The sequence below is a fragment of the Hyperolius riggenbachi genome, chromosome 4 (assembly GCF_040937935.1).
Source record: "Hyperolius riggenbachi isolate aHypRig1 chromosome 4, aHypRig1.pri, whole genome shotgun sequence".
NCBI classification, from domain to species: domain Eukaryota; kingdom Metazoa; phylum Chordata; class Amphibia; order Anura; family Hyperoliidae; genus Hyperolius; species Hyperolius riggenbachi.
The window spans coordinates 438,582,108-438,605,761 of record NC_090649.1 but is presented as its reverse complement, the minus strand read 5'-3'; the positions used below and the strand labels follow the sequence as shown (position 1 = coordinate 438,605,761).

The window sequence follows — 23,654 nt, the reverse complement described above, 5'->3', positions numbered from 1 at the left end:
GCTCAGTATAGCTAATATAGCGCCCCAGTTTAGCTAGTATAGCGCTCAGTAAAGCTAGTTACGTGCCCCAGTTTAGCCAGTACAGTCCCCGCTCCTCATGGCCGCCGCCGCTATTACCTGGCTGCATCTTCTATTTCAATCTCCGTTCTTGTAAACATTCAGAGCAGCGCGCCCGGCGCTGCTACTGTGACGAGCGGCGAGCCAGGAAAGAGCGGTTCCCATAGTAACAGGACGCTCTTTCCTGCCTCGTCACAGTAGCAGCGCCGGGCGCGCTGCTCTGAATGTTTACAAGAACGGAGATTGAAATAGAAGATGCAGCCAGGTAATAGCGGCGGCGGCGGCCATGGGGGGAGCGGGGGACCCGCGGACAAGCGGAGGGGGGGACCCGCGGACCACCATGACTCGCATACAAGCCGAACCCCCAACTTTTGGCCCCCTTTTTGGGGGTCAAAAATTCGGCTTGTATGCGAGTATATACGGTAATTATCTGCATCCAAGATGAGTGTTGCACTGGTGCAGGGATCACTATAGCAACCATAGCAGCTGCTATTGGGCCCATAGCCAAGGTAGGTCTGTTGTCACGACTGGGGGGTGATAAGGGGGTCTGTGGTGGTTGGGCTGATGGAGACACGTCACGTCTGCATGAGCCCAACCAAGAAGAGTGTCAGGATCATTGTGGAGTAGCTGTCAGGTCAACGCACAAAAGCAATGTCAGAAATAATGTTTGCCATTAATCCTCAGCTGGACTGAAGGGTTGGAACTGGAGTTCCACTTAAAGGGAGACGTGCACTTGGTTAAGGGCTCCGTCCCTGGCACGGGAGACCTGGGTTAAAATGTCAGCTCTTTCTGTTCAGTAAGCCAACACCTAATCAGTAAGGAGACATTGGGCAAGACTCCCTGACACTAGTGGTTGCAGCTTTGGCGCTTTGCGTCTGCCAGGAGAAAAGCGCAATATAAAGGTTATTTGTCTTGTCTAGCTTCTAAAACCACTTAAAGCGGATCCGAGATGAAAAACTAACTATAACAAGTAACTTGTCTATATATATCTTATCTAAAGTTTAGATAGTTTACACAGCAAATCTAGTTGCTAACAGCTTTAATAGAATATGATAATTTCTTCCTGTGATACAATGACAGCAGACATGTTGTTTGTAAACATTACACAGAGGCAGGCTTATCTGCATCTTGAGCAAAAAAACCTAATCCCCACTCCTTCTCCCTCCTCCTCTCTGCCTCTGAAATCTCTGGCTAATGATACCTCCCCCTCCTCCTGCCCAGACTGAGCTCCCATGAGCCCTTTGCTACTGTCTGAGAGAGCCTTGGCTCTCTGAAAACCTGTGGGCGTGGCTTGGTTAGTTTATAGGTAATTAGAGTATTAAAACAAAAACAAAAAAGTATTTGGCTTGAGGAATGCCCTATAAACAATAGGAAAGGAACACAATTATGCAATGTGTAAAAGTTCATCTCGGATCCACTTTAACCACTACTATGCGTTTTTTCCCTTAAAAACCAGAACAATTTTTACATTGCCCACACCTCCCAATCAGTCACCAAAAACCTTATCACTACTTATCACATCTAAATGATCTATACATTGTTTTTTTTTTCACCACAAATTACGTCTTCTTTGCTTGGTCTGTTTTGCTAAGAATTATTTTATATGCCTTTAAAGGTAGTAAGAAGGAAAAAAAAAAAAAAAAAATGATGTCTTAGATTTCGGCTATTACAGTTTTAAAATAAAACGTGCTACTACAGATAAAACCTACAGATTTTATTTGCCAGTTTGTCCCGGCTATTACAACATTTAAATTGTGTCACTAGTACAATGTATGTTGACAATATTTTATTTGGAAATAAAGGTGATTTTCGTCTTCGTCTGTGGTTCTTTATACTACATTTATTTTTTAATTGTATTTTACATGTCTGTTTTTTGCCTCCCTCCCTTCCCTGTGCCTGCATGCCGAGCTAGTGCAGTGGAATGTGCATACCCATTCATTCCAAACAACTGGCAGCTATGAGTTCTGATTGGCTACGTTTCTACCTCTCCCTCGGTCAGTAGAGATTGGGATGGTTGAAGAATAGCTGCTCATCGTTAATCAATTGCAGACCTCCAATACTCAGCTCACATTTCTCTCTATTTCGATCAGACGATCCTTGATCTTGAGCAGTTCCCTCGTGGTCTCCTGGCTCTCCCGCTCCCATTTATTGGGCGGGGCACAGTCCTCCCCAGGCTTAGGGGGTAAACTGTTCGCCAGCTTCTCCTCTTCCTGTCGCTGCTTCAGTGCTTCATAATTCTTCTTCACCTGAGATGGAGAAAAAAAAAAAAACACATACAATTATAAATGGACAAATATCCCACAACACAGTACACTTAAAAATGATCTCCAGTGAATAATGTAATAAAAAAAGTGCTTCATATTTACAATAATTATATATAAATGATTTAGTCAGTGTTTGCCCATTGTAAAATCTTTCCTCTCCCTGATTTATATTCTGACATTTATCACATGGTGACATTTTTACTGCTGGCAGGTGATGTCACAGCTGTAATGTAAACAGCTATTTCCCACAATGCAACGAGGTTCACAGACAGGAAACTGCCAGGACCATGGTCCTCACTGTTTCCTGTGGGAGGGATTTCACCACAATATCAGCCATACAGCGCCCCCTGATGATCAGTTTGTGAAAAGGAAAAGATTTCTCAGGTAAAAGAGGGTATCAGCTACTGATTGGGATGAAGTTCAATTTTTGGTCACGGTTTCTCTTTATATACCCTTATGCATTTACAACACAGGCCATCAAAAGCAAAGTGTCAGTTCACTATCCTCCAGACAGGATTGGTCAAGATGCAAATGTGATAAGTTATGCAGCTTGAAAATGGACTAACTGAATGAAGCGGAGGTGGGATTTGACTGATCCGCTTTCAAGCTCCACAAATTTGCATAATTCTGCATGAACTCGAAATGATTTGCATCTTGACTATCCATATCTCCAGACTGTTGCAACCCCCCTTCACTGGTTATTATGCCCACGTTTATAGCCCATAATAGTGCCCACTTTATGTGTTCCGATTATTACCGGTATGCCCTCTTTCCTTTACCCCCATTGAACTGCCCACACTATAGTGTTCCCCCTTAACCACCTTAGCGGTATGGACAAGCTCAGCTCGTCAATTACCGCCAGAGGGTGCAGCTCAGGCCCTGCTGGGCCGATTTTGATGAAATAAAAAGCAGCACACGCAGCCGGCACTTTGCCAGCCGCGTGTGCTGCCTGATCGCCGCCGCTCTGCGGCGAACCGCCGCGAGCAGCGGCGAAAGAGGGTCCCCCCAGCCGCCTGAGCCCTGCGCAGCCGGAACAAATAGTTCCGGCCAGCGCTAAGGGCTGGATCGGAGGCGGCTGACGTCAGGATGTCACTCCGCTCGTCGCCATGGCGACGAAGTAAGCAAAACACGGAAGGCCGCTCATTGCGGCCTTCCGTGTTACTTTTGGCCACCGGAGGCGATCAGAAGAACGCCTCCGGAGCGCCATCTAGTGGGCTTTCATGCAGCCAACTTTCAGTTGGCTGCATGAAATAGTTTTTTTTTAATTTAAAAAAAACCCTCCCGCAGCCGCCCTGGCGATCTTAATAGAACGCCAGGGTGGTTAAAGCGACACTGAAGCGAAAAAAAAAATATGATATAGTGAATTGGTTGTGTACTATGAATAATTACTAGAAGATTAGCAGCAAAGAAAATATTCTCATACTTTTATTTTCAGGTATATAGTGTTTTTTCTAACATTGCATCATTCTCTAATATGTGCAGATTACACAAAACTCAGCATTCAAAATGAGTCTTTCAGAGCAGTCTGTGAAGTAATGACCTCTCCTCTAGCAGAGGAAAAGTAAATAGTCCAGGAACAGTTAAGATAATAAAAGTCAGATAACAGCCCTCTCCACGACTAACTTAGTCGGAGAGCTTAATAGCTTGTTTGCATAGAGATAACAACTGGAGTTTCTCAACTCTTCCTGTACTGGTGTACTGGAACCAATTACACTGATGTATCTGATCTTAATGTTTAATGTCTTAGCTGTGCTACACATACAAATCATAATATCATAATTTTTTTTCGCTTCAGTGTCTCTTTAAAGGATACCCGATGTGACATGATGAGATAGACATGGGTATGTACAGTGCCTAGCACATAAATAACTATGCTGTGTTCCTTTTTTTCTTTCTCTGCCTGAAAGAGTTAAATATCAGGCATGTAAGTGGCTGACTCAGTCCTGACTCAGACAGAAAGTGACTACATTGTGACCCTTACTGTTAAGAAATTCCCCTTTTTACCTCTTTTTTTTTTGCTCTCAGAAGCCATTTTCTGCTAGGAAAGTGTTTTATAGTTGGAATTTCTTATCAGTGAGGGTCACACTGAAGTTGCTTCCTGTCTGAGTCAGGACTGAGTCAGCCACTTACATGCCTGATATTTAACTCTTTCAGGCAGAGAAAGAAAAAAAGGAACACAGCATAGTTATTTATGTGCTAGGCACTGTACATACCCATGTCAGGAAGCGACTTCAGTGTGACCCTCACTGATAAGAAATTCCAACTATAAAACACTTTCCTAGCAGAAAATGGCTTCTGAGAGCAAAAAAAAAAAGAGGTAAAAAGGGGAATTTCTTAACAGTAAGGGTCACAATGTAGTCACTTTCTGTCTGAGTCAGGACTGAGTCAGCCACTTACATGCCTGATATTTAACGCTTTCAGGCAGAGAAAGAAAAAAAGGAACACAGCATAGTGATTTGTGTGCTAGGCACTGTACATACACATGTCTATCTCATGTCTCATGTCAGTTCGGGTATCCTTTAAAGTTCTTGTACGTGTCCCCCACAAAGGTGCAGCAATGGAGGATTTCAAGCAGGTAACTATATTCCATTTGCAGTGTGTTCTGTGCAGCGAGGAAAAGCTGCCAGGGCAGGTGGGAGCCACTCAAACGGCAAATCTCGCTGTAACCACGCCTCCTTGGTGCCTGACAACCTGTCAGTTAGAAAAGAGGTGTGATTACAACTGGGCCTACCGCCAATTATGTGGACTACTACGCATTACTGGAGGAGGGGCAAGTTCTTGCTACCAAGGAGTGGACAGTAGAGTAATAAAGTCATCAGTGCATCATCAGTGAGGAGCTCTGATCCATTGCAATGTGTTTTCAGTTTTTAAAGAGACTATGTAATTACAAAAAAAACCTTCTTGGGGATACTTACCTCAGGAAGGGGAAAGTAAGTATCCCCCAGAGGGTTTTTTTCCTTCTAAATTACGAGTTTACTTTAAAGAGAACCTGAACTGAAAATAAAAAGTCAAAATAACCTTACACAGGTCATACTTACCTCCTGTGTAGTCTACTTCTCAATCTCTTTCTCCTCTCCTGCGTCCCATTTGTCCACTGTGATCAATGGAATTCTCCAGCCTCAATTTTAAAAATGGCCATTACCCCATAACAGCTTCTTGGTCAGCACACTGTTAAACTGTAATAACTGTAACTTGAGCCATAGGGAAACATGGACATTACCTTGAACATTCAGTTGTAACCGACAGCTGCTGATATATATAACTGACAGCAACTGGTATGTTTCAGTTCTGACAAAATCTTGTCAGAACTGGAAGGGATCACTGTAAGAAGAAAAGGGTGAGCTTCTGATAGGAACTGAAGGTGAGGTTAGTATGTAATATTCATTTGCAGCTACATCATGTGTTCCTTTCAAATTGCAAAAAAAATAAAGCTTTTTTTTTTTCATCTATTTGAATTACATAAATATAAAAGAAGGTGAAATGGGGCTTTAATTTGATTAAAATATGTAGAGTTTAATTAAAATAGCAAACATGCTTTGTTGCAGAGTTCCATTGTTTTAGGTTTCCACTAGCTGTCAGCTTTTTTGATAGAAATCAGATGCTGCTTGTTGCGAGATAGGCTGTCTGTTATTCTCAGTGTACATCATGTTTCCCATCTGGCAATAGTGACCTCTAGTGGCTGGAGGGAGATCAAAATCATTTCCAATGAACATACATATCTATCGCCACACAGAACACCCCCTCCACATACAACACAGGCATTATCTGTGACTGAGAGATAGAGGAGAATTGTGAACAGTTCCTGACCAAACAGTAACACATAATTCCTCAGTCTTCACAACATCAAGGTAACTCACAGTTTTTAGTTCCTGGCGGAGCTGTTGATTAAAATTAGTTGATTCTTCTAATCGAGCTTCGAGGGAAGCAATTTTTTCTTCTTTTATTTCGAGCGACTTCTTTAATGTGGACTCTAATTTTGACTCCAAAAGTTTATACCTGTGGATAGAAGGATAGGCGTGTCATCAATAACTGCTGCCAGGTAATATGGCCCATGAGCAGGAAACACAGTAGGTTCATGGTTATCAGACACCAACATAGATCAGCTGATGACGGACAAGATTTTAGGTTGCTTGAGACTACGTTAAAGATAGGCCTAGCTAATACAGCACCATACCCCACTTTGTATACTGTACGTACCAAAATCTGCATTAAATGTTAAAATGCAGTCATTGAAAATATATTAACCTTGGGGGAAGCGGTGGAACCATGGCGATTTGTGCTGGTTGGTTGAGACTGCTTGTTAGTTGAGTTACAGATAACTCGGACTCTACCGTATATAATAAAAGATGCTATAAGATGGTTGTGAGGAAAGAATAAGGTGGAAACAAGCAAAATTCTTCATAATGTTGCATGTGCCGACCCCAGAATGACATATGTCCTGATTCTCTTCTGATGTATATATATATTTTTTTAATTTAACCTACCATAGCATTTTTTATATGACAAAGACCCCAAAAATTAGAGACACCCTCTAATAATGAGTTGGTCCACCTTTAGCTCTGATCACAGCCAATATTCTTCTTGGCAAGATGCTGATAGTCTTGCTGAGGAATGTTGGCCCATGTGGACATAATGTCAGATTGGTTGGTGGTGTTTCCAAGCTTTGAAGTGATCTTTTGACTTTGTCCCTCATATGCCCAATAGGAATGGGGTCAGGGGGCTGAGCTGGCCATGGAAGCAGGTTAAACGCTGCATGGTGGCAAGGGCCCACAACAGGCATCTTTTACTATTTATACAAAGGCACTCTTGATGGTGTCCTGCTGCTAAAGCCCATCCTTAGCAAAGTCTGTCTTGTTGTGCGTTGGGATATTGAATTCAGCTGGAATTTGTCATGTTGTTGCCCTTCTTTTTCGACCAGAATAATGGTTATCGTTTTAAGTTTTTTTCCCAACTACCGTCTGAGATACTGTTAGGCAAGAAAATCCTAAAAGAGTTGTCATCTCAGAGATGCGAGCACCAGCCCTTCTTGAACCGATGATCATCTCTTGTTCAAGTCACCTTAAATCTTTCGTCTTACCCATTTTGACATTAACATCTGTGATAACCAAGTTATCCGAAGCTGAGCATTGCTTCTATAGGCAACTCTGCAATGTTATGTCACTTGGACCGGTTTACTTTCAAATAAGGGGTGTCTCTAATTGTTTTGGCCACTTGGTGTATGATGCATCTACCTCTCTGTCTGACACCACTTGTTTACATCAGGGCTGTGGAGTCGGTACAAAAATCTTCCGACTCCAACTCCTCAGTTTCTGAAACCACGACTCCGACTCCATCTCCGACTCCGGGTACCCAAAATTGCTCAGACTCCGACTCCTCGACTCCTTAGTCTAATACTTAACAGGGCTGTGGATTTTGTACAAAAATCATGCGACTGACTCCTGACTCCTCAGTTTCTGAAACCACGACTCCGACTCCAACTCCAAGTGCCCAAAATTGCCCCGACTCCGACTCCACAGCCCTGGTTTACATTGTATGTATCCATACTTATTGTCCAGCGCTGTGTGATATGTTGGCGCTTTAGAAATATAAGAAATACGGTAATAATAATATGTATGTCAGTGCAAAAAAAAAAAAAACAGCTGTGGCTATTGTGAAAGTGATGCCCAGAATTCACCTTTACCCTTGCTAAATTATTCACTCACCTTCTCAAACGTGAAGTGATGAATGTGTGCAGTTTCTAAACCTGCAGATAATATCCCACAAGTAACAGCTGCTCAGCCGCATACTTAAGTGGCAGTACTTGATTTAAAGAGTGTTAAAAGCTTCCACTGCAAAGTCCTGTCATTTGTTTTAATGCCCTTCCTAAACAAAGGCTGAATTCAGCTGTACTGCTGTGTGAATGGTGTGAATGCCATGGGCCATGTATGACTGATAACTGTGGCTCTGCCCCGAGGCAGCACTGGGCTTCAAAGAGACTGACTGACTGTGAGCTGCATGCAGAAAGTGTTTAGGATTCTGACTCCTTTCATTATAATCAAGGAGTCAAGGAGTCTGAGAAAGTACAGCTCCAACTTAGCTAACACCATAATTAACCAAGATAATCATTTACACATGGTTTCCCCTATAAAAAAAGAATGTCATAAATAAAGTAGAAAAAAAGAATAATGCCTAAAATACATGAACATTTTGACTAAGAATTTCTACAATTGGTATAAAAACCACAGATGTAACAATAACGATACTGTGCACTACACTTTTCAGAAATAGGTGATCTGTGCTACTTTGCTTGCTGCAACCTGAAGAAGCGGGACTCGCCCCGCAAAAAGCGTCACCCTAGAGAGTTTTAATAAACATTCTCAGCTTGTGCAGTCTGGTGACTTTCTCAAGGTAGGTCAACCTTGAAGTTTTAAACTGATTTTAGAGCCTTATATTATATCACACCCATTCCTGTTCTTTTTAGAATTATGATCTTTCTGCTTCTATAACGGGCTACCTTATTTTACGGCACAACCCGCACAGGAAAATAAAAACATCAAAGGGTACAAAAAAAAAAACTGCGTTAAAAGCAATACATGGAGAAAAATGAGGTGGCTAACTGCAAGCATGACATTGAATAATAATAAATCTATTTTTTTTTACTTTAGCAACGCATTTCGTGGGGGGTTTAAAGCCCACTTCTTCAGGGCAATTTTCAGTGCCTGTTGTGTGAGGCCTGAGAGGCACTCAAAGCTTGGCTGTTCACACAAGCAGGCATTGAAAGTTGGCCTGAACAAGAGGGTTTTATGCCCTCATGTCGTGTTCTAGCTCTCACACACTTCCTCATGAAGGAGGTAGTACAGCAGAACCTTGGTTTGTGAGCATAATGCGTTCCAGAAACATGCTTGTAATCCAAAGCACTCTAATATTAAAGCAAATTTCCCCCATAATAATTAATGAAAACACAGATTTGTTCCATTATCCGAAAACAGTTGAAGTAAAATAGTATAAAATAAAAAATGTAAACAAGGCTTTCACTATAATTAACAGAATCATTGCCATCTGTTGCCTCCCCCCCAACCTTTTTTTGTGTGTGGCTTTAACTAGGAACTTATCCAATGTCATGGAAATGGGACTTTGCTCAGTCTTTACACTCTGCAGCGCCAATGGAGAAGAACTATCGGCTCAATTGTGATGACGTGACGCATGTATAGTACTTTTTTTTGCTTGTAGACGTTGCTTGTATATCAAGTCAAAATTTCACAAAAATGTTTGCTTGTATTACAAAACGCTCTCAAACCATCCAAGCTTTTACTGGTATGTGAGAACGGGAAAGCGACGTGGAGAGCAGCTCACAGAGGCAGCAACAAGGGTGAGTTTACACTCCCTGCCGTGGTGCGCTATGTACGAAAATTCAGGTTCTGATTGGCAGAATTGGGAACAAGGCTGCGAATCTGAATATGCCGACTGTATCAACACCATCATCAAACCCAAACTACCCCTTCTTTTTAAGCCATAACCTTAACCTTCCTCATCCATTTAGATGCCAGGCCTTAAAAGAAAGCTGTGGTGAAAATATACTTATGAAATGAATGGTGAATGGTTAGTGATGTACCAGGTGCCTCTGTGATAGAGGCGCCTAGTGCATCACTGACCATTCACTGTTATATACCCCTGTCTATTGCCTGATGAAGCAGGTTATACCTGCGAAACGTGCTGCAACACTTTGTGGAGTATGTCAATAAATGTATGTCATTTTGAAATTGACAGTTTTTGTGTCTGCTTTTAGGAGGCAAGTCCACCACTGCCTTCCAATCTATTTTAAGAATTTTAGTTTATTTTATTCTTTTGGTGCCTCTGTTTACTATCTACAAGCAGGGCCGGATTTCTGGCAAGGCCACATATGCCATGGCCTAGGGCACCAAAAGTTTAGAAAGCTGTTCTATGCAGTCATCCCTATCTACAAGAACAGCTTTAACCTTTGAATTCTCTGTCCTGTACTTGTGCCGTCCCTGCAAGACCTGTAAGCTCTATCCTGCAGGTATACATCAGTCTAACTCTCATGGTGACACAATGGGTCCATCATTAATGAGATGGCAAGCATAACATAAAATTTTAAGACATAACTTCTAATCTATACACGTATTACTAAAATAGCTATTGTCTGTGAAACCAATGATAGAAAATAAGGAGAATTCTCATTGGTGCACACAGAGATAACAACCATACAGATGGTATAGTTGGCCTTGGGCGGTAAAAAATACAAATCCGGCCCTGTCTACAAGATGTGTGTCCACCCCTGGTGGAGGGGATATATACCCCCTTCTTTCCTATCTACAGAGAGCGACTTCTTAATCCTGAGTGAAGACAGGTCTAATCTCACCTGCATTTACAGTGGTTGCCTAGGAGGTAACCCTGGTTTGTGAGCATCTCTTTCTCACGCTTTAATATTCACCCATTACCAGTACATAGTACGCTATATTAGGCTCTCAGTGTTCCTTTTTGTATACTTATGAAAGAAATAATGCATAAAACTAATCCTAAATAAAACTTTCCCTGAGTCCCAATATTCTGCTGTGATAAGGGTTTGCTTAACCACACAAATGTTTTATGGCATCTTATTTGTTTTCTGCTCACACTATAGAGATAAGGCACTGGTTTGTTAACTGTTGAAAACAAAATATAACACCGGAAAGTCCTAAATAGGATTGGTACTATTTTTCTGAATGTCTATCTCTTCATGCTACGTCACTTCAGGCACCCTTTAAAGAGGAACTGTAGTAAAAATAACGTATTGAATAATTTTTTTTTTCATTTTTTTACGGTATTTATTTATAGATTATTTAGTCAGTATTTGCCCACTGTGAACTCTTTCCACTCCCAGATTTACATTCTGAAATTCATCACAGGCAGTGACATCTTTAGTACTGGAAGGTGTCCTCTGCAGAGTGTCCATTTACTGAGAGTTCTATGCACAAAGGGAGATAATGCTTGCTTGGCAGTTGGAAAAAGCGTTTTTTCCAACAACACAACGAGGTTCACAGACAGCAAACTGGAAGGACCCTGGTCATGACATCACACTGTGGGAGGGGTTTCACCACTATAACAGCTATGCAGACTCCACTAACCCCCGATGATCTATTTGAAAAAAGGTAAAGATTCCTTGTGGGAAAGGGGATATCGGCTACTGATTGGGATGAAGCTCAGATAATACTTGGTTTAGGTTCCTCTTTATCCTCTCCATATTACCAAAGCACCATACCCAATGACCAGCTTTAAACTCCTAACCCTGATAAAACCAACCTATAGCATATAGTCTTTTAGTAACATTCTCATGCTTACCTGTCATCACTGGTCTGCTCGTCTTGTAAAAGGCGCTCTTTGTTTAAACCAATTTTTTCCAGCTCATGGGTTAGTTTTTCCAGCTCATTATTGTTTTGCTGGGTCTTCAGCTTTTCATTTACCAAATCCTAAAAATTAGAAGAAACATAAATAAATGACTTTAGTTGCTTCACCTTATAAAGGAAGCAGAAGGCAGTGCGGTGACGCATTCTGGTTTGTGAGGATTCTGGGATTTGGGTTAAGGGATTTGTTGCAGTGGCATAGCAATAGGGGATGCAGAGGTTGCAACCACACCGGGGTCCTTGGACAAGAAGAGCCCACTAGGCCCAAGACAGATTTTACTGCTGCGGCATCTCCATCATTTCTGCAGCTTCACCTTTATGAGAAATATTGGGCTGTGAAAGTTTGAAATCAGAGTTCGAATCAATTTATTTGGCCAAGTAAGTTTGCACTTACAAGGAATTTGTCTTGGCAGTTGCTTAACAAACACAAACAAAAACAATACAAGGACAGACAGTACGTATATTACAAGTCAAGGACAGTATTTAAGTATAGTGGCAGTAAGCAAGGTGAGAATTTTTCATTTTCAGTTCTGTGCTGATTACTTTCAAGTCCTAGCAGCTCTAGCGTGGTTCTGCATTAAAGTGAATGGAAACCGCATTTAAAAAAATGAGACAGATACTTGCCCAAGGAGAGGGAAGGCTCTGGGTCCTATAGAGCCTTCCCACTTCCTCTCCTGGTCCCGTCGTTCCGGTGCTGGCTCGCCCGGTAGCAGTATTTGACTAAATTAGTCAAATACTGCTTTACCCGGCCGAAGGAGGCTTCAGACGTCTTCAGGGAGCCCAAGTGCTCCTGAAGAAGGGCCGCCCTGTACTGCGCCTGCGCAAGCACGCTCACGCCTGTGCAGTATGGAGCCGCACGTCTTCGGGAGGACACGGCTCCCAAAGACTTCCAAATACCCTTTCGGCAGGGGATTGAAACGGGGGGGGGGTTAAGCCAGCACAGGATAGAGAGCACCGATAGAGGAGACGGAAGGCTCTATATGACCCAGAGCCTTCCCTCTCCTTAGGTAAGTATTTGCTTCATTTTTTTTTAAATGCAGTTCCCATCCACTTTAAGCATGGCTACCGCCTGTGGAAAAAGCACTGTTCCTGTGTCTAGAGGTTTTAGTTGTGATTGATCAGAATCTTATGCTGGGCATACACGGCTCGATTTTGCCGCTCGATCGTTTCACCACTCGATTCCGCAGTCAATTCTCTTATCTTCCGCTCGTTTTTCTTATCTTTTTTCATTCACTTCAATCCGGAATCTAGCAGCAAAACGATCGGGTGGGAGATCGGACATGATGGAAATTATCGAGCCATCTTAATGGCTCAAAATCGATGGAGTGAGATGGAGTGAGCTGGGTGAGAGGGGTCAGAGGCAATTTTGGTTGCTCTCTTTCTGCACCTGCTAGTGTAAAGATCCTGCAGGGCAGGTAACCTACAGCCAATTATCCTTTCCGCTGTTCGGATGATGCGCTGCAGCCTCCCCTTTTCTAATGCTGAGCAGGTGCCGAACCATACAGTCATAGATGATGTCATGGTGGATTTGATCATTGCAGTGTAGAACTGCACCATTACATTTTGAGGTAAGCCAAACTTTTACAGCTGCTTTAGATGGTACATCCTCTGTTGCGTCTATAAATGGAAATTTGGGTGCCGGAGGCTTCTTGTAGCCAGCTGATTGATCGGGTGCCTATTCCCTTTGGTCACAGGCAAGTCACCAGTCTGACTAGGCCAGCAGGCAGCCGAACCCTCATAGGTGTTATGCAGCCAAATAGGAGGAGCACCACCAGCTACAATACAGGTAATGAGCTCCATATAGAGACTGAATCATATGTTCTTCACATTCAATCTAATAATGGAGGCCTATTTGTGCCTGGCATTTCTCCTCATCACATTGCAGTGTGTTGTTTTTTTTTTCACAAACCACGCTATGTTGGCAAAACATCCTCTAATCTAAAGGTCACGCAGGGTGTGCATAATTGTTTTAAATCATGGAATGCAGACAAAATAGGAGAAGACAGCTGCCTCTAAACTCTGGTGCTACAGATAATGCAAACTGACATCAGCTGTCTCCCTTTCCTTCCTCACATCAAATTCTCTGGTCAAACAGGAAATGCGATCCTCCCAGAATCCTACACAAAACACAGCTTCCTCTTTAATCCAGGATTTCCCTTCAGTGCTTCTGGAAATGAAAACCACACGGACAAAATGGGGTAAAAACTGCACTTTTTGTCTGAATATAGCATCAAAGACAGCTGGTTTTGTAACTGTATCGCATGAATGGGCGCAAATCATGTAGTGTGTATAGGAGGGGCCAAATGCCCATCAGTGAAGAAGTGTAACAAAGATATCTCCTATATGAAAACTTGTAGAAGGGATTTGTCAGGCCTGTTAAGGGAATCAGGAAAAGAAAAGTGCGCCTGGGGCAAGTGGATTATTTGGGCGCTCCATAAGCGTAATGCAAAATATCAGCTACTGACCGCCAAAGAAGAAATTAGGATGCCTGTTAAATTTCGTTTTGATAATTTGTAAATTATCGGTTTAACTTTTTATACCATTTTTTTTCATTTTGTTAGTTAGTAAAGTATTGTTTTAACTTTTTGTATATTTTTTGCGTTTTAATAATTTGTAAACTATCGTTTCAACTTTTTATAGCATTTTGAACTCTGTTTTAAGAGTTAAAATGTTAATTATTTTTTTTTGTATTAACGATATTTGCAGCGGAGAAAGGGGAGATTTAGGGTTAGGCGTCAGGAAGGGGATTTTAGGGTTAGGCACCACCAGAGGGGTCGTAGGGTTAGGTAGAGGGAGGGTTCTGCGTATGGTTAGGTTTAGTTGTAGTTAAATATCGGTAATATTTATCAATGTTTTACTATAGTTATTACGATTGTACATATATTTTGTTCTCATTGTTATGGACAAGATTTTCAGATTTAATTACATGAAGAAAAGATAAAAATATTGTTTTAAACAATATTATAAAATTTGGGCTATACTTCATCCTTTTTTTTTTCAGGCACCCTTTATTTGATGTATGCCGGTTAAGATCCTTATGTATGTAATATAGAACTGTAGTATAACAAAGTGCATCACAAGAAGATGATGGAACCAAGCTCCACAACTAAAGCCCCAAGCAGTTGTTCCGCCAACACTCTGTCTGCACCACGAGCTCTTCATACAAGTCCGGCTTAGCCCAACCACACGTGCTGCCCTATGCAAAGGAAAGGGGGAGAAGCAGAAGGCTCCCTGGGGACAAAGCAATTAGCATAAAAAAATCTGCTACAGCTGATCACTTTTCACCTGCGTTAAAAATTACCCAGCAAGCTCATGGTGAACCAGAACTCCTAGGAGTGTGTAAGGGGCTACAAAAAGCCTCTTTACTAAAATGCTATGCAAAACAAAATTTTGCCTTCCTAACTGCTGGCAGCCCCAGGACCGTGTAACGCTGAAAGGCGTCAAGTCCTGATGAGGGGTTTTGCAGGAGATTGCGCGTGCCGCATCTCCACTTGAATGACGGAGTTTACCAGCGACAATCGTTGCTAGGAGACTGTTAGAGCCATTCCAGCCATGGAGTGCCATACAGGATAATAATTTGATAATCAATCCACAGAATTGAAAATAAACATCTTACCTCTCTCAGAGTGATCAGTGTTTTCTTATCAATGGTTGCTCTTTTCACAAGCTCCTTATTCTCTAGTTCCAGTTCTTTGAGCCTTGCATAGGACTCTTTAAATGCACTTGTCTCCTTCGACAGTAATTTGTGTTCCCTTTCTAAATTTGAGATCCTCACATTATTCTCCTCCAACGTGATGTCTTTAATCTCGACCTGCTGGCGCAGTCTCTTGTTCTCCTTTTCCAGCTGTTTCTTGTCCTTTTCCAGCTGACAGGTCTCCTGCTCCAGAAGTTTGTTCTCTTTCTCAAGCTGCTCTAGCCTCTTGCTGGAGATTTTTAGCTCTTCCAAATTCTTCTGCAGTGTCTGATTCTCCGTCTCCAACTCCTGCAACTCAGTCTCCAGCTGTTGGATTTTTTTATTGCTATTTTCCAGAGCCTTTTGCAGCCTTTGGTTCTCTGTATCGAGCCCTTGGTAACTGACTTCTAAACGCTCTGTTTTCTTGCAAGAAGCTTTCATGAGGTCCATGCCTTTCTTCAGTTGCTCCTTCTCGCTTTCCAGTTCTTTGTTCTCTAGCTCCAGCTGGGCCACCTTAATGTTGGTGCTTTTCAGCGACTCAACCATTCTCCTGAGGTCTAAGTTCTCTTCTTCAAGTTGTGCATTCTCTTTCTCCAGTGACTCCATCTGGTACTTGAGATTTTTGAGGCTGTCTAAAGTCTTTTTCAGCTTTCGGTTTTCGATTTCCAACCCTAGGTTTTCTCGTTCCAAAGATTCTGCCTTTTCACAGACGATATTTAAACTGGTGATCTTTTTCTGTAACTGTTCGTTTTCTTTCTCCACCCGATGAAGCTCCTTTTCTAGTTCCTCTGCTCTTTCTCCTTTTTCCTTAAAGTGTTCAAGTTCTTTCTTGAGTTGCTTCTTCTCAAATTCCACCTTGTTCAGTTTACTGCTAGTTTCTTTGATGGATTCGTGCAAGATCTTATTTTCCTTCTCAATATCCTTCATCCTGGCTTCAGCACCAATTTGGGAACGTTGCCTCAAGGAAGCAATGGTTTGGTTCAAATGCTCGTTTTCTTGTTCTAGCCCTTTGATCTTGGTGACAAAGACAGAATACAGAAGCAGGTATTATCTCCACTGGTTCGTAAAGATTATTTAAAAAAAAATAAAAATCGTATAGTAATGGATTCTGACATACATTTATTCTTAATAGATGAAACATGTACTTCTAACATTTTTAAGCGGCCATGATTTAACATACATTGACCTTTTTGTATATCGCTATCTTTCTATATCTGAAGTTGTATTCTGCCAGGAAATATTTTATGGCTGTAATTTGCTTATCAGTAAAGTTTATATTTCCAACAAGTTACCGACAAGACAGAAGCTGTCACTTGCATGCCTGAAAATTAACACTTTGAGGCAGCAAAATGCAAACATAAAAACAGCCTGGTTATTAATAGTTTTTGTACTATACATATACATGAATATCTCATGCAAAATGCCACCTCCGTGAACACTTTAACTATAGCCACAGCACTTTTATTACCGTCTATAGAATAAGCCTTTGTGGGCATGAGTTTTAGTGTGCAAAAGGTCAGTGCAGATCTATTCATTTTTTTTTTTTTAAGTTTGCCTGATTTTCAGCTGTAACAATAACGATAATAAATAATACTATTTCCTTTCAAGTCATTAAACACTCATCAGAAGACAACTGTCAGTGAAGACTTTGGCCATTTAGGGCTGGTTCAGACGGATGTTTGCAGAGCGTTTACAGCCAGCGTTCAGGGCTTGGTGTTAAACGCTCCCATTCAAGTGAATGGGAGCGTTTGTACCAAGCTTTCAAGCGCGTTTACACAAACGCGGCGTTTGGGTCCCGATTTTCTCTGGCGTTCAAGGAGCCCCTGGAAGCTACATGTAGCTTCCAGGGGAGGTTAACCGCGACGGCTAATGTCCCCCTAGGGGAAGAAAAAACGCGACCGCATCCAAACGCACGCGAACGCTGCTGAACGCGACGCCAGCAAACGCAACGCCTCCAAACGTCCGTCTGAACCAGCCCTTACAATGGTTACAAACACTTGAAGGAAGCCAGATGGCATTAGTTAAAGAGGGCGATGAATGTGTATTTATCATTAATAAGATTAGGAGGAAGCAAAGGCAATGACCCCGTTAGCTATAACATTAACTGTCTGTCGAAGGAAGATAAATTGTGTTTTTCTGCTTAATTCAATTTAGCGTAATTCAATCTGCGAGTGGCCTGCGAGGAAGTACACGGGCCAGGTTGTGTCACCTCCGTACCTGTCTCTCGGAGTTCTCCCTCAACGTCTCTATGATCTTCTCCAGCTGTGACTTCTCCTTCATGAGGTCATTGCTCATCTGCTGGCTGCTCTCAATGCTCTGCTGCTCGTGGATCAGCTCCGCCTCCAGTTTCTCCAGCTGAGAAGAGCAACGTGAAATATTTACATTCACAGTTAATGAGAACCAAAGCGGTCAGCCAGCTTGGGCACACAAGTTTTTATTTTATGAGAGTCCTGTTAAAGCGGACCTGAACTCAGAACTTTCTCTCTGCTCTAAAAGATAAGCAACAACATAACTTTTACAGAAAAACATTTCGTTCTTACAGATTACAGAACTCCTGCAATAAATCTGCAGTGTGTCTACTTCCTGCTTTCATGGAAGCAGAGAAAGGGTTAACATCCTGTGTTTACATATTAGCTGTATCTGCTGAGGATTGCCAAATTTCTGTACTGATGCAGCTGAGGAGTTACATTTCACTTGGGATTACTTGAAGATCAGGGGGAATTAGACAGGCTCTTCTCTCTAAATACACACAGGGTGCAATTATTTCTGTTTTTCTTGTGTCCTGTACAAGAGTTCAGGGCCACTTTAAGCATAATTTGATAATTTCTAGAAGCCACACAACAGCATATGTATTCATGTACACTAGCAAGCGGCATCTAAAAATTATTTATTTGGGATGTCCAATTATTTTCTGCAGAGCTTTACAGATTAAATAGGGAGTGATTCTGCAAACTGTGATAATATTGCCGTGCACAGACATCGCACAGCAATATTACCCTTACCGACAAAACTGTGTACTGGAGTTATGCTCAGGGCTGTGGAGTCGGAGTTGGATTCGGAGTAATTTTGGGCACCCGGAGTCGGAGTCGTTGATTTCATAAACTGAGGAATCGGAGTTGGATGATTTTTGTACAAAATCCACAGCCCTGTTAAGTATTAGGCTAAGGAGTCGGAGTCAAGGAGTCTGAGCCAATTTGGGTACCCGGAGTCGGAGTTGTGGTTTCAGAAACTGAGGAGTCGGAAGATTTTTAAGTAGGAGGGGGAAAAAAAAAAACGTGAAGAACATCCGTAAGAATACTGTCATAGCTGGGCTTGGAACTCTGGACTCTAGCACCGCTAGGCAAGAATTCTAGCTACTATGCCTCCATGCCGCCAACTGTGTTTAAAGTGGACCAGAACATCTTCTCTGCTCCAGAAGATAAGCAACAGCATGATAAGCTTTAAAGAAAAAACATTTCTTTGTTACAGCCGATACAAATCATGCAATAAATCAGCAGTGTTTCTACTTCCTGCTTTTATAGAAGCAGACATATGAACATCCTATGTTTACAAATTAGGTGCTCTGCAATTGCACTCAGCTGGCACAGCCGAGAGATCAAATTACAACTTGTGATGAGTCACAGATGAGGGGGAATTAGGCTAAACTCTTTAAATACATACAGGGTGCATTTCTCTATGTTTTCCTTCTGTCCTGTGCAAGAGTTCAGGTCCACTTTAAAAACTGACACAGCAAATGCAGTTATACAAGGTACATGTTAAGCATGCAGTAAACAGCACAAATACATTCGTGAACACATAAAAGCTGGGATACCAAATGTGGTCCAAACGTCTTTGCCTACAACGCTCATACACAAAGCCTTATATGTTACAATTACTCCTAACAGAACAGTAGATGAATGATTAATTTTGCATGAAGGAAGTTGTGCTGTATGAGCGCTTTTAGCATGATTCTGATTTCTTCACTAAACATGCTTATTACACACAACACCAGCTGTTCCGGGTGCCTCGGGGGTATAAGGAATTATTGCACATGGCTCCGCACACTATCCCAGAGTGACGGATTCACTATTCTTTTCCATGAGCTGAACATGTTGACTTAGTAGCTCATCAGCATTCAATGGAGATGTTTAGGTTTGGTTTGGACCTGCTGTGGTTCCCCCTAATGTAATTGGAGCCCCCTACCTTGCTACTCTATAAAGTCCCACCTCCACAAAGCGATAACCCTCCCTACTGATTAATAAGTAAGCTGGAGTCCATGTCTATCATTACAGTGTACCTCCAATCACAGAAACAAGGGCAGGTCAAAACTCCTCCCCCCCCTCCTCCCTCCTCCCGACACTCAACCGCTTCCCTCTCTAGATTTCCCTGGATAACCTGTGCTTCGTTTACAACCGTGTTAAAACTTCTACATCTTTACACCTTTATATCTCACCCCCCCCCCCCCCCCCCCAACCAAAATCGGAAAAAGGAAAAAATATCAGCCCCAGGTTTGGGTCATCGGGGACTTCACACACTGACCTTTAGGGTTTTGGAAACTGTACTACCTAAATTAACCCATTAAAGATGTACCTGGGCTAAACGGTTTGAAGAAATGATTTGAATGGTTCAGCCCACTGCTCAGAAGTGAGGCATCAATGTCATTATCTTCTTTGACATGCTGAATGCAACAGCCTGTAAATAAATAGCTCCTGTTTTAATACAGCAGTACCTCTGTGCTGTTCAGGATTACACCATAGGGCAATTCCCTTTATCCCTTTACATGCTCTTACAGAAAACCTGTACCAATGCAAAGGTTGACTAGAATAGGAACATAAGACAGGGACAATGGTAGGGATTAGATTTTGACCAGCACAAGCTATTGCTCTAACATTTCCAATCATTCAATCAATTTTGTACAGTTTATCAACCGAATTTCTGATTGGTTGTGCTGGCAAATATCTAGCTGTGGTGACATCACTATGGGCTCCTGATGAGTTACATAAAAAGCGACAAAACCGGTACTTACAATTAGTTATCATTTCGACTATTAGGTTTGTTTACCTTACAGATATCCTATACCTTGAATCACTTATGCTAAGAAGATGGGACCCACATTCTTGCTGAATAACTGCTAACTGACAATGTTGCAACTGTGTCACACCTCCCACAACCTCAGATCAACAGGATCAAATAACATGACCACTAACTCGAAAGCATTGGAGCCAGAGCCTTCTGTCATGCTGCCCCTGCCCTTTGCAAAGCCTTGCCACACCCAATCAAGACAGCGTCAACCCTGGATGTGTTTAATTCAAAATTGAAAGGCCACCTGTTTATTCTGTCACTTACGATCACATAACCTTACCCCTGTTACACTTCACAAACTGCAACAATGTAGGCTACAGGGACAATGCCAGATACAGCAAAGTCTCCAGTATGCGACACCGGCGGGGATCGGCACATACTTGCCAGTCACTTGAGCCGGTTGCTTGAGCAAATGGCCGAAAAAGCACAACCCCCCCCCCCCCTCCATAAAATATTCACCGGGTGTCTTGCACAGTCGTCTAACCTACCTGCAGCTCCTAGCAGCTTCCATGTCACCTGACCTGCCTGTAGCCGTGCACTAGGAGCTATAAGAAGGTTAGAAGACAGCTCTGGACACTCGGTGAGTACTTTTTGGCCTGCAAAACCCTCAAAGCATAGTCCTCGTTATCCCCTCAGGCATTCCGGTTAGTTAGGACCTCCGGTTGCCCGAGTTCCAGATAACAGAGAATTTGCTGTAGAACCTTTGAGCTGTGACAAGGAGGTATAGTGATGTTGACAGGATGCTGATGCGTACAGATCTCTCCCATTAGCTCCCTAGCGTTAGATCATCTCCATAGCTTTTATAGACACATGAAGAACACATTCCAGAGTCTCCACAAATATGAAAATTACCTTCTTGCTTAATCTTTGGTTTTCTTTTTCCATCTTGAGGATTTTGGCATTAGCCCCCTCGGTGGAGCCCATGGCGGATCTCAGCTCTTCCACTGTGGTCAGCAGAGTTTGGTTCTCCATCTCTAGCTTGAGCAGCCGGCTGGAGGTCAGCTCATTCACTTCGTGTCCCAGAGATTTCTGTGGCGCTGCAACATCCACAAGACACACAGGCCGCGTGATTATTCTGTTAGCCAGTTGCCTGTAGCTACAGTGTCATTTATCTGCAGCTATCAATTATAAGGTTTGCTTAAACAGACTGAAAGCAGAACGCTTAAGAAACACAAATACACCCTTTAAACATGTGAATGGGCCCATGTAGGAAAACTCTTGTTTGATTTTATTTAGCGGTGCTCGTGAGACACATTGAATCCCCAGGGTCTGTAGCTTTGCAGTCTTCTACTTATTGCTTATGAAGAACATCTCAGATCCTAGTCCTTCTCTATAGAACTCTCGACAATACATGAACACACTATCTTTCTCTACCATCTGACATAACCCACTTAGGGCCAGATTTCCGAATAGGCCACATAGGCCTAGGCCTGTGGCGGCTGCTCCCCAAGGGGGTGACTTGACAAGGAACACTTCTCTCTCTAACCTCTTGTTACAGCATATAGAAAAAAGGCTGCAAATCGAGAGCAACACATGGAAGATGGGAATAAATGACAGACAAATCTTAACCAAAGTTTTTATGGCATCAATAATCTATTGTTTTTAGGGAACCTCCGGTCCTATTATTATTCTCCATTACCTCTGTTGGGAGGTCGGAATTTTTACATCATTTATCTTTGTTCCAGGGAGTGACCACATTTGACCAATTTGCTTTTACAGTGATTGCCTACATGCAGGGATGTCTAACTCCAGTCCTCGGGGGCCGAGGTCCTCACACATTTTTGTTAAAGCTCAAATGAATTGATGGGACTGAATAAGGAAAGGCGTGGTTCATCAAGTAGAACACATTTCTCAGTCCATCCTAAACACTGGCATGGATATGGACCTTGAGGACTGGAGTTCGATACCTGTGGCAACAACCGGGGATTGTTTTACACCGGTTTTCCTTTAACATCAGTGTTTAACATACTACACTACAGGCTCTCTGTGTCTTGTTCCTTTTGTTTTGGAAGCTCCATTGCCTATCTCTCACAAAAGAGTGTGTCTGGTTTGCTCAACTTATAGAATTGAGGGACAAAGGCTGAGAAACCTGGGAAATGTCCATAAAGTTTAAAGTGGATGTGTACTGAGGGATTATGAAAGCTGCCATTGGGACAGCTGTCTCTCACACACAGTCAATATTTTGCCCATGAATGTCCCCTCTGCATTAGCAGTGATACATCTAGATGGACTGTCTTACTTTCCGGCAGTTCGCTTGGTTTAGACAGCTGTTCCAGTTCCCAACCAAGGTGCAACGACTCGTCCATGCTTTGCTTCTGAGCCATCTCTAGAGTCATGTTTTCTTCCATCAGTTCTTCGATTCTTTTCCTGTCCAGATCCCGCTCCTAGGAAAATGTGAACAATATACAAACCGTATTGAATACATGTCCATATTTATTACAGGGAAGAGGATATGAACAATAGCAGACCTTACAGTGTAGGTCAATACAACTGGTGGAGAAACTCTGACCTGTCCAATCTCCATGAACAAGAGGAGACCTTCCAGCGTCAGTCAATACAACTGGTGGAGAAACTACGACCTGTCCAATATCCAATTCTCCCAAACACAGCTGCTAATGGGCAGTTGGAGAGAGCTGTGGGCATCTGTTTGTCAGTGAATGTTTACCTTAACCTACAACTACATCACAAAAACTTTTTTTCCCCAGAGCTGTACCCCAAAGAATGATATATAAATGATTAGGCTATAAGAAGGAAGTCTCTCCCCTTGTCACTTGAAGCAACCCTGAAGCCATAAAAAAATAAATAAAAAAAAATATATACCTATGGAGAGGCAAGGCTCTTGATCCCGTAGAGCATTCTTGGTCCTCTCTCAATGTCCTTGTCCCACCGCTGTCCACTGTTCAAATATGGTGCCTGCGGGAATCCTTGGAAGGCTTGGGCAACACTCAAGACCCTGAGTGCTTCCGAAGATGGCACATCTATACTGCACAGTGCGGATCCGCTTATCATCGAAAGTACTCAGGGACACAAGTACTACTTCCAAAGACGTATTCGACCTGCAGGTCAAATAACCTAGTATTCAATGCTTTTTCTTTCTTTTAGATCACTTCAGGGTTGCTTAGAAGTATCCTTATTGGTCCTGGGGTTGGAGTCAATCAATCAAAAAAAGGTCCCCCCGGTTCTACTTACCTGGGGCTTCCTCCAGTCCCTTGCAGCTGA

At 42.4% G+C, this 23,654-nt stretch overlaps 1 protein-coding gene across 8 annotated transcripts in view; it reads right to left on the bottom strand.

Annotated features, from left to right (window-relative positions):
- Window positions 1–23,654, bottom strand: part of CCDC88A (coiled-coil domain containing 88A) — a 270,112-nt gene that overhangs the window by 89,157 nt on the left and 157,301 nt on the right. For all 8 annotated transcript variants that reach the window (XM_068232537.1, XM_068232539.1, XM_068232538.1 and 5 more), the window contains 7 exons: window positions 22,675–22,819; window positions 21,288–21,472; window positions 17,592–17,729; window positions 15,318–16,388; window positions 11,640–11,767; window positions 6,179–6,317; window positions 2,127–2,303 (listed from right to left, as the gene is read on the bottom strand). In XM_068232537.1, the coding sequence (XP_068088638.1) occupies window positions 2,127–2,303; window positions 6,179–6,317; window positions 11,640–11,767; window positions 15,318–16,388; window positions 17,592–17,729; window positions 21,288–21,472; window positions 22,675–22,819 (1,983 nt within the window). The remainder of the gene's footprint in view (window positions 1–2,126; window positions 2,304–6,178; window positions 6,318–11,639; window positions 11,768–15,317; window positions 16,389–17,591; window positions 17,730–21,287; window positions 21,473–22,674; window positions 22,820–23,654) is intronic.